This window comes from Ahaetulla prasina, chromosome 2, assembly GCF_028640845.1.
Source record: "Ahaetulla prasina isolate Xishuangbanna chromosome 2, ASM2864084v1, whole genome shotgun sequence".
NCBI lineage: Eukaryota > Metazoa > Chordata > Lepidosauria > Squamata > Colubridae > Ahaetulla > Ahaetulla prasina.
Window position 1 is genome coordinate 189,746,427 of NC_080540.1, and position 14,864 is coordinate 189,761,290.

A 14,864-nucleotide genomic window follows, 5' to 3' on the forward strand; every position below is an offset into this window, starting at 1 on the left:
GTAATTATTTTCCTGAAGGATTATTCCTTGCAGTAATGGAGCATTGTAAGAATTGGAAGCCAACACACTTGCCAAACATCACATTGATAAAAGCTTCAAGTGCCTGAGGTCCAGCTATAGAAGGGATATAACTTACTCTTACTATACTCTAATGTGAAATATGTATTCTCTAAATCCCAATCGACAACTGCAGATATTAGAAACTTTCCAATCTAAATAGGGTGCACATTCTACAGAACAAATAATAATAATCAGAGTGCACCTTCATGTTGCTCTAAAATAATGTGAATAGATTAACTTATTGTTCTGTTTTGTTCTGAGCAGAGCAGACCAATAAATATTTCATTAGATTAGCCACTTAAGGGAATCAGAAAGGAAAATATTACATTTCCTATTAATGAATGAATTAATGGATGATTCAACTTTGCTATGAGAGCAAGAAAATGTTTTTACTCAGCCCTTAGTAAATAAATGTTAACAAACTTATTTTGAATAGTGGGGTATCAGTATGCAAAGATTAAATCAGGAGGAATATTCAAAACTTGGGAAAATATTATTCTTTATAATTAATAATATGACAAACATATAATTAGAAGAATGGTTTAATTTGAGGGAAGTTGATATTGGATAAAGTGTGCAAAATGTATCGATCAAAATAAAAATGGGATTAGAACATTAAACAATATTCTGATTTTTTGTCATTTCACTTAGAATTGATAGTGGTTCATAATATTATGTATGGTATGAAATGTGGATAAAGAAAATGTTTATCTCATTTTCAGAGTATCACATCTTAGGCCTTTAAAACCACAATAACTGCATGGAGTTTCAGGACCAATAGAAGAAAATGCTCTGGTATATAATATATGGTTACGCCAGGAATACAGACAATTATGAAAGAGGACTGAAAAAAAATTTATGGAGGACCTTCATTCTCCTATCCAAGATTTAAGCTTCCTATAAGATATATAGTTGGCTACTGTATGGTGCAAAATGCTAGCCCAGATAGATTTTGAGCAGGATTCCTTTTACTTTTGTAAGAGTAACTACTCAAAACAAGGGCAACACTAGATTTTAGGTTATATATGATTTGAAGGGGGGAATTTACATGACAAGAGTGTGAATGTCTTTTAAATTCATGCTATTTTATTATGCCATCAATTTTACTGTTATAAAATAAGAAATCTTTCTTACTTTTGAAAACTGTTATTGTTTAAACTTTAAGGATATTTCAAATAGAAAAATAGAATCCACGAAATATTTTTGTGAAACTCAAAAGGCAGTTCTCTATTTTGTAAGTTTGGGTTTGTCCTGATGGTTATTTCACTGACCTTTTAAATACAAATTCACAACAGTTTTACAGTGATTCTCCTCCTTTCTCCAGGGGCAGTTTCAATCAGTGCTCATCGAAAGGGAGAGATCCCAGGGCCCTCCTTTGTGAGATCATCCGCTGGTTTGGGGCTGGTATCATCAGAATGCTGATGATACTCAATTTTATCATTTGACTTCAGGCCAGCCAAGTGAGGAGTCAAGATTCTGTCCCAGTGCCTGAAGGTCGTGTGGGTTTGGATGGGAGGAACTCTCTCCAGCTATCAAAACTGAGTGACTGTGGGGGTTTGGAGCACCCAGATCTGATTTTAGATGGGGTGGCACTTCCTAGGGTCTTCCCGGACTAATAGCTCCTGCTTAATGAGTAGGTGGCAGTTGAAGTCAGGCGGGCCATTACACAGCTTCATCTAGGGGCCAGTTGTGCCCTTTCCTAAATCAAAGATCCTTGAGACAGTCATTCATGCTCTGCTCACCTCATAGTTTGACAGCTACCACATGCTGCACAAGGGGTTGCCCTTGAAGTTCATTCAGAAGCGTCAACTGGTTCAGAATACAGTCGTATAGGCAGTGATGAGCATGTCATAATTCAAGATGCTGGTTGCTACATATAAAATCCAACTGGCATAGGACTTGGTTACTTGAGGGACTGCCTGTCTCCCATAGTATCTGCCCAGCATCTGCTGGAAGAATCTCAGGTTCCTTCTATTAAATATTGCTATATGTTAGGACCTTGGAAGTGTGCCTTCTCTGAAGCAGCACCTGCCCTCTGTAATTGTTTTTAAATGTTTTGAATAATTTGTAAACTGTCCAGTCAGTAAACTGTCAATCAGATGACATATATATTTAAATAATAATAAAATAGTAACTATTATTACTTTTATAGCAATATATATAAAACCAACCAAATACATTGTAAGCCGCCCTGAGTCTTCGGAGAAGGGCGGGGTATAAATGTAAAAAATAAATAAAAAATCCTGAGCCAAGCAGCTACAATCCTGCTGATACCTCCAAAAAAACAAGAGATCAAAAACATAAAGCAATGCTAATTTACCAGGACAAGTTGTCTTTTTTCTGAGTTCTACCAGAAAAATAATTGCAAAATGTGGTCTGCACACCAATGACACTAGTCCTGAAAAAGTCTTGGAAAAAAGTCTTCCTGGAAGAGTCAGATTTACTAAACTGTAATGCTAGTTCTCTTGACATTTTCCTCTCCCTGCATCTGCCTCCAAATCAGGGATCAGACATATGTTTGAGGTGTCCTAAAAAATCAAATTTTTCTAAAAGTTTGGATTTTACATGTTTTTAGAAGTTCAGATTTTTAAATTGCAGGACACTGCATAGAAACTGACTGCAATATTCTGCCAAAGCAAATAGATGAACATTCACAACCAGGCCAATGTCAACAGGATATTGAAAAATAAACCCAAGGCTGGAAGACATCCAGTGAGACCATTGACAAGCCTCTAGCTCACAACCATAAAAGCTGGATTTTCATAAGGATCATTAGTCATTGCAAGAAAAAAGGCGGCTGGCTACAGACTCTTAACTGGATATATATACTATAGTGTCATTTGTTAGATACTGACAGCCTAAAAGGTTTCAGGTCCGGTGTTTGAGTGGGAAAAATACTCAAACATGATTGGTTGAATCCCCTGACAGCTCCCTATATAAGGACAAACTGTCAGAGAGGCAAGCTGCTGAATTGTAGATAGTTGTTCAATAAAGAGCTGTTGTCTGAAGCCTGATTCCAGTCTCTTCACTCACCCAACTTAACACCATTAATCAATGAATTGGTTAAGATGGAGACACTTTGATTTTTTTCCTACCAAAGGAAACCTATGGGCACTTCATGCCTATTGCATTCCCAAAGTCAACTAAATTGTTCTCTACATCAAAACCAGTCAGTTTAGTTTGGCACAATTTATTTTTTCATGAATCCATTATTTTCATTATTACTTTCTATGTATTGTTTTCTAAATGCTCATAAACCAATTGCTTTATACAAGTTCTCCACTTCTGTTAAAAGACTGTTTGAAGCTTTGAAGACTGAAAAAAGTGACCTATGACCAGTTCATTGCTTGGTCACATGATCAAAATTCATGCACTTGGCAATTGGCAGGTTTACAAGAGTTGCAGCATCCCAGGGTCATGTCATCATCATTTATGAACTTCCCAGAGGCTTCCAGCATGCAAAGTTAATAGAGGAAGCTGGATTTGCTTAATCACCATGCCAAAAAAGATCATAAGATCAGGCACAACTCGAGACTTCCGTTGGCTCCGTGGGTGATGGCGACGGTCTTTTAGACCGCCAGCCTCTGGATCGCATAGAACCGCTAAGACAGTGCAAATCAGCTGTCTAGCGGCTCGGAAACCTTTCCCTTGGGAAAAGAGGGAAAGGTGAGCAAAAGGATGGAGGTAGAGCTCCCCAAAAATCTCTAGGACAATTCCAGGGGTTTGGAGGGTAGAGCTCCCTGCGGAAAGCCCGAAGAGCTCCGGATCCAAAGCTTTTCTGCTTTTTAGCAGAATTAATCACCACGACCATCTCTGGGACCAATATTGGATTATAAATTGATTCTACACCAGACGGAGCAGAGACAGGAGCACTAGCAATAGCAAGTAACAATTCTTAACTCCCTAGACATTTTGTTTCCTTTTGAAGATAAGAACGGAAATGGCGCCACTGACTTAATAGGCTCAGAAAACAAAAGTGAGAAAGCTGCTACTGTTTAATGCGTAGAGTTGCCAGAGACTGCTGGAAGTTATATTAAAATGAATAGATATAAAAGGAAAAAAGGGAAAAGATCTTAAGACTGTGTTTGTAGAAGATTTAAAAAGAACTTTTATTGACTAATTATACTAAAATATAAGTTTAAGAGGATGGCAGCTAAACAAATAAAAGCAAGTGCTACTAAGAGTGCTGGAGTATCCCTAGCTCATACAGCTGATTCGAAAGCACTAAATTTAGAAGCATTACAAAAATTTTTGAAGGACTTTGTGAAAGATTCCCTGAATGATGTTATAAGTTTGCAAACTTCTCTCATTGAGGAGAAATTTAAAGAAATGGCAGAAGAGATGTCAGAAATCAAAGAAGGAAATAAGGAAATTAGAGAAGGAATTATGATAGCAGTTCAAAGTTTGGCATCAAATCTGATTCAGTTGGAGGAAAGTGTGGAAGAAATTAAGCAATCTAATTTAAATCTGGGGGGGAAATGGAGAAGATTCAGATTAAGGTGGAGAAAGCAGATGATGAAATTGTTTTGATACAATATAGAGCCATGGAATTTGCTTTAAGAATCAGAGGGTTGAAGGAAAATAAACAAGAGAATTTAAGAGAAATATTTTCTGAGGCTTTCGCACAGATATTGGGGGAGCAACCAGCAGATCTGGCATTTCAAATTGATAAAATCTACCATGTGAATTCTTGGATTGCCAGACAAAAACAGCTACCAAGAGATGTGGTCATTTATTTTACAACTAGGAGAGTTAGAAATGAAATCTTACAAGCATCTTACACGGAATAAATTCAAGTAGCTGGTCAAGAAATCTTAACATTGAAAGAAATCCCTCCTAAAATGCTGAGAAGTAGAAAAGAGTTTGCATTTTTGGTAAATGAACTTAAAAAACAACAGATGGGATAATCTGTATAGACAGTATAGATGGGATATTCCAGCTGGGATAATAGTGTTTCATGCAGGAAAAGTACATCATCTCAATACAGTTTGGAAAGCAAGAGATTATTATGTTAATATGCTTGAAGCTGGAAGTCCACCATCACCAGAAGGCAGGAGGAGAAGGGATCTGGATGAGGCAAGCAAGGAGGGAAAAGAGGCGAAGCAGGCACAAGATCAAGTTGGGGCCATAGTTATGGAGGAAGATTTGTTGCAGGGTTAGAAGGTGCAAAAGAACAAAGGCAGACCAGAGCAGCCACCAAACGGATGGAACAAGAAGCAAAGATTCAACAAATTCAAGTGGTAACTCAAGATATCACAAGCTGAAATGGTAGATCCGCTTAAGGAACTATTTAATAGAATTCAATCTAGAGGAGAAGTGCCCCCTTTGTGGAGAATGGCTTTTATTTCGCTGATACCAAAGGAAGAACAAGATTGTAGTAAACCAGAAAATTATAGGCCAATATCGCTTTTAAATACTGATTATAAGATTTTTGCTAAGATATTAGCAAACAGACTAATGCCAGTTGTGAGCCAAATGATTCATAGTGATTTATTAGAGGGAGACAAATGAGATACAATATGAGACAAATTGTAAACTTATTGGAATATTTGGAAAAAAAACAACCAAGTCCCAGCAGCGCTCTTCTTTCTGGATGCCGAGAAGGCCTTTGATAGACTGAACTGGCAATTTTTATTTAAAATAATAGAAAGGATGCAGTTTGGAGACTATTTGATACAAGCAATTAAAGCAATATATCAGAGACAAACAGCACAAATAATAGTTAATGGTAGTTTAACAGAATCTTTTAGAATTGAAAAAGGGACAAGACAAGGGTGTCCCTTGTCTCCATTACTGTTTATATTAACTTTAGAAATTTTATTGAATAAAATACGTGGTTCAAATCAAATAAAAGGAATAAAAATTAGACATCAAGATTATAGGTTAAGAGCAGATGACTTGGTTGTTACTTTATTTCAACCTATTCATTCAGCTACATATCTGAAGGATATAATTGATCAATATGGTAAGGTATCTGGATTTAAAGTGAACCAACAGAAGACGAAGATGATAACTAAGAATATGAATACACACCAAAAAGAAGAATTAGAAAGAGTAACTGGATATGAAATAGTAAAAAAGCTTAAATACTTAGGAGTATATATTACAGCTTCAAATGCAAAATTGTATAAAAATAATTATGAAGCGTTGTGGCGGAAAGTACAGAAGGAAATGGAGAATTGGAAGACGTTACAATTATCCTTGTTGGGAAGAATAGCAGCAATAAAAATTAATGTTTTGTCTATGTTTTTATTTTTGTTTCAAATGATACCAGTACTTAAAAGGATGCAAATTTGCAGGAGTGGCAGAAAGGTATTAATAAATTTATTTGGATGGGTAAAAAACTGAGAATAAAGATAAAAATAATGCAAGAATAAAAATAATGCAAGATATACATGAAAGAGGGGGTTTAAAAATGCCTAATTTGAAATTATATTATGAAGCAGTTGTTCTGTCACTAATTAGTGACTGGATTAATTTAACAGAGGAAAGAATATTGAATATAGAAGGTTATGATTTGCTATATGGATGGCATGCTTACTTATTATATGATAAGAAAGTGGATAAGACCTTTAAAAATTATATACTTAGAAATGCTTTGTTAAGGGTTTGGAAGAAGTACCAATATAAGTTAGACTATAAAATACCTATAAGGAAAACCCCCAGACATGCGATAGAGAATATAAATATAGAACAAAAACAGGAGGTGATTACTTATAAAGAGCTTCTTTTTGTAGAAAAGGGTAAATTACAATTGAAATCTTTAACTATAATGACAGAAGAAGGGATAAACTATACTTGGTTTCAGTACGGACAGCTGCAAGCCAGATGGAGAGTAGACCAGAAAATTGGTATCATGCAAAATGAGGAAAACTTGGTAAAACAAATTAGAGATCAAGGCCAATTGAATATCAAGAGGTTATATAACATACTGCTAGAAATAGATTCAGAAATGGAGCTAGTTAAAGATTGTATGATAAAATGGGCACAAAATATTCAGCAAACTATAATGATGGAAACGTGGGGAAAAAATTGGGTTAGAAATGTTAAATTTACTCAAGCACAAAGTTTAAGAGAAAACTTTTATAAAATGTTTTATAGATGGCATTTAGATCCTAAAAAACTGGCATGTATGTATCTGAATATGCAAGCTAAATGTTGGAGATGTGATTGTGATGATGCTACTTATTATCATATATGGTGGACTTGTAAAAAAATCAAAGCATTTTGGATAAAAATTTGGTGGATTATGCAGAATATCTTGAAAAAGAAGATAAAGTTTACACCACAGTTATTTTTATTGGGTATAATTACGGACTGTACAGTAATAGAGACTAAACTGATTTTAAATTTAATATCAGCAGCAAGACTATTGGTTGCGCAATACTGGAAGAAAGATTTGCCTACAGTTGAAGAATGGACACTTAAAGTTTCGAACTTAGCAGAAATGGCAAAAATTTCAGCGTATTTGAAAGACTATTCACAAGAAAGATATATATTGGAATGGAGAAGTTGGATTGATTATATTCAAAACAAATATCAGACTAAAAAGTATCAAATAGCTTATGAGTGATTGTAGGAATTGTACTGTATTAGTGTATTTGTTTAAATGGGAAAGGGGAGTTAAGGTTGCAAAGGGGAGAGGAGAAGTTATGGGTTATGGTTTATTGTTGTATTTTAGCTTATGATTGTTAGATGTAATACCCTGTATTTTGCTCTGAGAAGTCTCGGGGTGGGGGAAAGGGTCGAGGGAGGGAGAGGAGAGGGGTGGGGAGGTGGGGGGAATAATTGTTGATATTTTTTTTTTGTAAAACTTTTTCAATTAAAAAAAAAAAGATCAGGCACAACTCTTAACTACATCATTTAGCACAGGGGTCCCAACCTCAAGGCCATGGCCAGTACCAGGCTGCAGCTCTTTGAGAACCAGGCTGTGTGTCAACTTCCAAAATGGTGACAGTTGAAGCCGACTTGCACTCCATTTCTGAGTTGTCACACTTGGGAGTGGGGGATTGGGGCAGCACAGAGGGGGATGAGGGATATGGTGCCTTACCTAGCTGGATTTATCAGCAGCAGTAACCAGCATGGGGATCAAGGGCATAATGCTGAACATCTGCTGAGACCAGACTGTGGGAACACCTGGAGGAGTCGGGAAGTTCCAAACTTTCTTATGTTGCTAAAGTGCGGTAGTCCTGCAGAGTTAGCTTTACTTCACTCAATGCTGATGCTATGTACTCATTAAAGGGGCTTTTGAGTCTGGTCGGTGTGTCAGATGCCTGATTTAATTATGTGCATTACTCAGAACGTTAGCACCGTGGAAGTGGCAGGCGAGCAAACAAAGCTGCATTTGCGCAAGCAGCATGCATACACAAAACCATTCCCTCTCCCACCACAGCTGCTGCCACCATTCCTGTTGTGTCTGTGCCCCCCGAGCCGGCCCTGCTGCCAGAAAGTGACTCGGAGCCGGGCCTGCTGCCAGAAAGTGACTTGGATAGTGAGGGGGAAGGGCCGTCAGGACTTACCTCAGGAGCACTGGCTTCCCTGGCTCAGCTCCAGGAGCCAGAAGCAGGCCAGGTGAAAGAGATAACGAGGCCTCCATCCCCTGACTCTTCCCCTCCACCCCCTGGCCATGCCTGCAGACCCAGCTGACAGCAATCAGGCATGGTTGAATCCTAGGTTTCGTAGGTAGGAGAGGAGGGAATAACAGAAGCAAGGGTGGGGCAGGCCTAGGAAGTGCTGAGTCATGGAGCCACACCCCACAGGATATAAAAGGCAGCCAGAGCTGCTGTGTCTCTTTGTAACAGGCAAATCCGCTTATTGACTAGAGCTGAAGTTTGTGACTCACCAGCGTCGTGGAAGATAATGAGGGCTCTTAGCAGACGCTGGCTCTTTTGTCACCAGAGCTTATAGTGCCAGCTAATTAAGCCATCATTCAGACAGAGGCAGAGGAGGACAGAACAATTCCAGAGCTGGAAAGGTTGGGGATCAATGTCAAGCTAATTAGTCTACCATTTACTTTTCTCCCTCCGCTTTCCACATTTGCATTTCTCAGTTCTTCTGGCACCATAATGTCCTCCATGACTGCAGAAAGGCATCCAAAGATGACATCACAAGCACATTCAAGTTTCTGTAATTGACCTGTGATTCACAGTAGCCAAATTTTCCCTATCTATTTCAACTGCCTTGGGTTGTTTCCTTTCCTCCTTTTGTTAGTTGCTCTGCTAGAGGCCTTTCTGTCAAAAGCCTGAGGCAAAGATAGTGTCTCTTCTTCCTGTCCCATTGCTAATCAAATATAATCTTCTAGAAGTAAATTACCTCTTCATTTTTTGACATATAGCCAAAAAGGGACCCTTTGGATGCTTTTAGTTTTTCTTGCCACCCTAACTTTTCGCTGTTTAGCTATTTTTTGCAATTATTAGCTGCTTGCTAATATTTCCTATATCAGTTCCTTTTAATTTTCAACTCAAGTTTCCTTCATTTTTTTTAATAGGAATGTGTGTGACTGTAATTTCAATATATCATTTTGTGTAAGTTTCCATCTCTCCTGCATTCTCCTGCACGGTTTGGGGGAGGGGCAGATTTGGCGGAAGCGGGGGCTCGGATCGTGTTAAGGGGGCACGCGCTCGATATTTGCAGGCGATCGCGCGCCCCGAGCCCCCAGACTTCTCCCGTTCCCCGGATAGCCAAGACCCTCAGAGCCTGGGCCTTCGGCTGATGTTATGTAATGCACGGTCCGTGGCCAATAAGGCCCCCCTAATTTACGACCTTATTCAGGGGGGTGCCGCGGACTTTATAGGCATTACGGAAACCTGGTTGGGCGCAGAAGGGGGCGTGCCCCTGGTGCAGATGTGCCCACCAGGTTTCCGTGCATTTCATCAGCCGAGAGCCCAGGGTAGGGGTGGGGGGGTGGCGGTTGTGATTAGAGAGAGTCTGGAGCCGAGGGAGACCACTGTACCTCAGATTGTCGGGTGTGAATCCCTCCTTGTGAAGTGGGGCCATAGATGTCAGATGGGCTTGCTGGTCGCGTACCTGGCTCCTTGCTACGTGACAGCTGCCCTGCCCGAGCTCCTGGAGGTGCTTGCTCGGTGGCAGTTGAAACCCCAGAGTATTAGTCATGGGGGAATTTAACTTGCCTTCTACCGGCTCGTCAACGACAGCAGCTCGGCAGTTGATGGCTTGCATGACGGCCTTATACCTGACCCAAGTAGTTGAAGGCCCTACCCAGACCGGGGGTGGTACACTCGATTTGATTTTGTCTCTGGTCAGTGGTCGAGAGATCTGGACTTAAAGGAAATAGTCACGAACCTTTGTCATGGTCAGATCACTCTCTCCTTCGCCTAGACTTTCTGACCGCCACCCAACACCGCAGGGAGGCGGAGCCGATCGTTGGTTCCGTCCCAGGCGCCTGATGGACCGGAGAGGTTCGGACGGAGCTTGGGCCATTCCTGAGGGTCTGGCTCACGGCACGTCTGAGGAACTTGTTGCGGCCTGGGAGCGGGCGCGGCGGGGCCTTAGATCGTGTCGTGCCTTTGCGACCTCTGACCCGGCGCGGGTCCCAACCGGCTCCTGGTTCTCCGAGGAGCTGAGGGGATGAAGCGCGGAGAAGGCGCCTAGAGAGTTCCTGGAGGTCTAGCCGTTCAGAGGCTGATCGGACACTAGTGAAGTCCTATACAAGGACTTACCTAGTGGCATTGAGGAAGCGGCGTTGCTCGCCTCCTCCCTCATTGCGTCGGCAGATAACCGCCCAGCCGCCCTGTTCCGGGTGACTCGTTCCCTTCTTCACCAGGGGCGGGATGACCCGCTGCAGGGGCGTGCTGAGGAGTTTAACGGTTATCTATACGATAAAATCGTTCAGCTCCGGGACGGGTTGGACCAAGATTGCAGTGACTCAGGTGAGGCGTCCGAGGTGGTCTTGGTGACATTGTCTGGGATGAGTTTGACCCTGTGGCTCCCGAGGACATGGACAGGTTGTTGAGTAGACTGAATGCCACCACGTGTTTACTGGACCCGTGCCCCTCCTGGCTGGTGGTGGCCACTCAGGAGGTGACACGAGGCTGGCTCAGGCGATTACGATCGCTTCTTTGGTGGAGGTGTCTTTCCGGCCGCCTTGAAAGAGGCGGTGGTGAGACCCTCCTTAAGAAGCCTTCCTGGACCCGGCTGTTTTAGGTAATTATCGTCCAGTCTCCAACCTTAAGCGGCGAAGGTTGTAGAAATATGGTGGCATATCAGTTTCCCCTGCACCTGGATGAAACCGTCTATCTAGACCCGTTCCAGTCCGGTTTCCGGCCGGTTACAACACAGAGGCGGCTTTGGTCGCGTTGGTGGATGATCTCTGGAGGGCCAGGGATAGGGATTGTTCCTCTGCCCTGGTCCTATTAGACCTCTCAGCGGCTTTCGATACCATCGACCATGGTATCCTGCTGCGCCGGCTGGAGGGATTGGGAGTGGGAGGCACCGTTTATCGGTGGTTCTCCTCCTATCTCTCCGACCGGTCGCAGTCGGTGTTGACAGGGGCAGAGGTCGGCCCGGGCGCCTCACTTGTGGGGTGCCGCAGGGTCGATCCTCTCGCCTTCTGTTCTTTATCTACATGAAGCCGCTGGGTGAGATCATCAGTGGTTTCGGCGTGAGGTATCAGCTGTATGCGGATGACACCCAGCTGTACCTTTCCACGCGGACCACCCCAGCGAAGCTATCAGTGCTGTCCCGGTGTCTGGAGGCGGTACGGGTCTGGATGGGGAGGAACAGGCTCAAGCTCAATCCCTCCAAGACAGAGTGGCTGTGGATGCGGCATCCCGGTACAGTCAGCTAAATCCGCGGCTGACCATCGGTGGCGAGTCATTGGCCCCGATGGAGGGTGCGCAACAGGCGTCCTCCTGGATGAGCGGCTGTCTTTGGAAGATCATTTGTGGCCGTCTCCAGGAGAGCGTTTACCAGGTTCGCCTGGTGCGCCAGTTGCGCCTTTCTGGACCGGGATGCCCTGTGCACAGTCACCCACGCACTCGTGACGTCTCGCCTGGATTACTGCAATGCTCTCTACATGGGGCTCCCTTGAAGGGCATCCGGAGGCTGCAGTTAGTCCAGAATGCGGCTGCGCGGGTGATAGAGGAGCCCTCGTGGCTCCCGTGATAACACCCATCCTGCGCAGACTGCACTGGCTGCCTGTGGCCTTCCGGGTGCGCTTCAAGGTTTTGGTGACCACCTTTAAAGCGCTCCATGGCATAGGGCCGGGTTATCTACGGGACCGCCTGCTGCTACCGAATACCTCTCACCGACCCGTGCGCTCTCAGAGAGGGACTCCTCAGGCTGCCGTCAGCGAGGCAATGTCGTCTGGGGGCGCCCAGGGGAAGGGGCTTCTCTGTGGGGCTCCCACCCTCTGGAATGAACTGCCCCAGGACTTCGTCAGCTTCGGACCTTGGACCTTCCGCATGAGCTTAAAACATATCTATTTAATTGCGCAGGACTGAGTTAGATTTTAGTTTATGGGTTTTATCTTGGGTTTTAATTTTTATATTTTTAATTAAGGCTTTTGAATAAGTTTTTTAATTGTTTTTAGAATTGTATTTATTGTATTTCTTGCTTTTAAATGCCTGTAAACCGCCCTGAGTCCTTTGGGAGATAGGGCGGTATATAAATATAAACAATAAATAAATAAATAAAAATTCCTTTTCTCCTGAGGATTTCTGTCTATGACATATTGTCTAGAACAGTGATGGCTAAGCTTTTTTTCCTCAGGTGCCGAAAGCGCGTGCACGCACATGCCCACCCATAATGTAATGCTCCCCCCGTGCGATGTCCGCATGCACGTGACCCCCCCCCCGCTGCCCCACTTCCTGTGCATGCCTGCATGACCCCTGCGCTCCCCCACGCATGCGCACAAGACCCCCCAGCACCCTGTTTTGGGCCTAGCAGGCCTCCCTGAAGCCTCCAGAGGCCGGAAACGGCCTGTTTCCGGAATTCCGGTAGGCCTGTTTTTCACCCTTCCCAGGCTCCGGAGGCTTTCCTGGAGCCCCCAGGAGGGCGAAAACAGCCCAATTCCAGATTTATGGTATTTCTGGGAGGCCCGTTTTTCACCCTCCCAGAGCCTCCGTGCAAGCCCTGTACTTACCTGGCATCCAAAACAGGCCACCTGGAGACACCTGGGAGGGGAGAAGCGGTATGGGCGGGGCCAGCTGAAAATCAGTGGCGCTGAGCTAGGGCAACAGCTCGCATGCCAGCAGACATGGTTCCATGTGCCACTTGTGACACGCGTGCCATAGGTTCACCATCACGGGCCTAAAACTTCTCTAAGAGTATTGAAACCATGTCTCCTAAATCGAATGTGTTCTAAACTTTTTTTTTAATTTTCAAAAAACCTTTATTAAAATTTAAAATATTGAAATACAAATACAAATATATCTGTAACGAAAATACATCCATGATAGTTGTACAATTCAACGTCGTTCTAACAATATACTCTATTAACTTTATTCATATATTCTCAGATATTCCTTCTTGATCAAATATATGTAAACACAATTTATGTCTTATTTTGATCTATATATTTCCTAATTTTATTTTCTATCCATTGATACCAGTTTTCCCAAGTTGAGTAGTATTCTTCCTTATTATTTAATTCTATGTAAGTTTGTCCATTTCTGCACATTCAAAAATTTTCTGGATTATTACACAATCTGTTGGTATAGTGGACATTTTCTAGGCTTGTGCGAATATAATTCTTGCTGTTGTAGTAATATGAATGATCAAATATTTCATCTTTTTAGGATATTTTCCTTTAATGATCCCCAGAAGAAACAGTTCAGCCCTCAATTCTATTTGCCAATGCGTAATTTCATTTAACCATTTTTGTATTTTAATCCAGTATTTTTTAAATTCTGGGCAAAGCCACCATAAATGAAAAAAGATACCTTGTTTTACATTTCCAGCAGTTAGGATTTAGATTGGGGTACATTTTTGCAGGTCTTGTTGGGGATAAGTGCAGCAGCGGATTTTGTATAATTTTTCTTCCAAATTTTTCCCCAATCTTCTAAATATTATGTTCCACATTTTTAGCCCATGCTATCATTGGCCCCTTTACAATTTCCTCTTCCAAATCAAAATTTAATAAATAATTATATATTTTAGATAGTAATTTTTCTTCCAGGACTGTTAATAATTTATCTAGTTGTGTTAAATTTGATTCAAAATTTCTCTTTCTATAGAATCTATGTTTTTTTTTTAGATACAACCAAGTGTGCTATACAAATATGAATGTTCCTTCTTGGCAGTTTCTAAGAAAGAAACTTTATTATTACACTATAAACATTGGTCTGAACAGCAGTAATTTTTTCACCAAAAAGTCCATTGATGACTGTTAAAAAACCAGCATGATACAAATGATTATTTTTCATTGTTGGATAAATATTTTTGATGCATTATTCTAAATAGAATATAAATTAAAAAGACAAAGATATCCTTTGGCAAGCAATCTAAGGTATTTTAAAAATTTAAGAAATCAGAATCACTCAATTCTTTTTAAGAAAGAGTGATAAGCGTTAAGCAAGGCACAATAAAATATTCAACAAGAAAATTGTTTAAAATTTAATTAGAGGGAAATATAAATATACAAAAACTATACAAATTGCTTCAGGTATTGTCTCCAAACTTTCTATACAGATCCTAAGGTGCTAATTTTTAATTTATAAACTCTCTCTCTGGCATTAATGGATAAAGAAATGATTGGAAGAAAGCACAGCAAAAGAAATGAGGTCATTAAGGACATTCAGATTTGGGATTTTTTTATGCCATGGAAAGAAAGAATCAAAACAAAA

The 14,864-nt window shown here is 41.5% G+C and overlaps 1 protein-coding gene across 1 annotated transcript in view; it reads right to left on the reverse strand.

The window, feature by feature from the left end:
* The window catches only part of GPR156 (G protein-coupled receptor 156), a 68,235-nt gene extending 57,996 nt beyond the window's left edge, over nt 1-10,239 (reverse strand). Inside the window, exon 1 of the mRNA XM_058168003.1 lies at nt 10,191-10,239. Coding sequence (XP_058023986.1) covers nt 10,191-10,239 — 49 coding nt within the window. The remainder of the gene's footprint in view (nt 1-10,190) is intronic.
* Between the last annotated feature and the right edge of the window lie 4,625 nt (nt 10,240-14,864).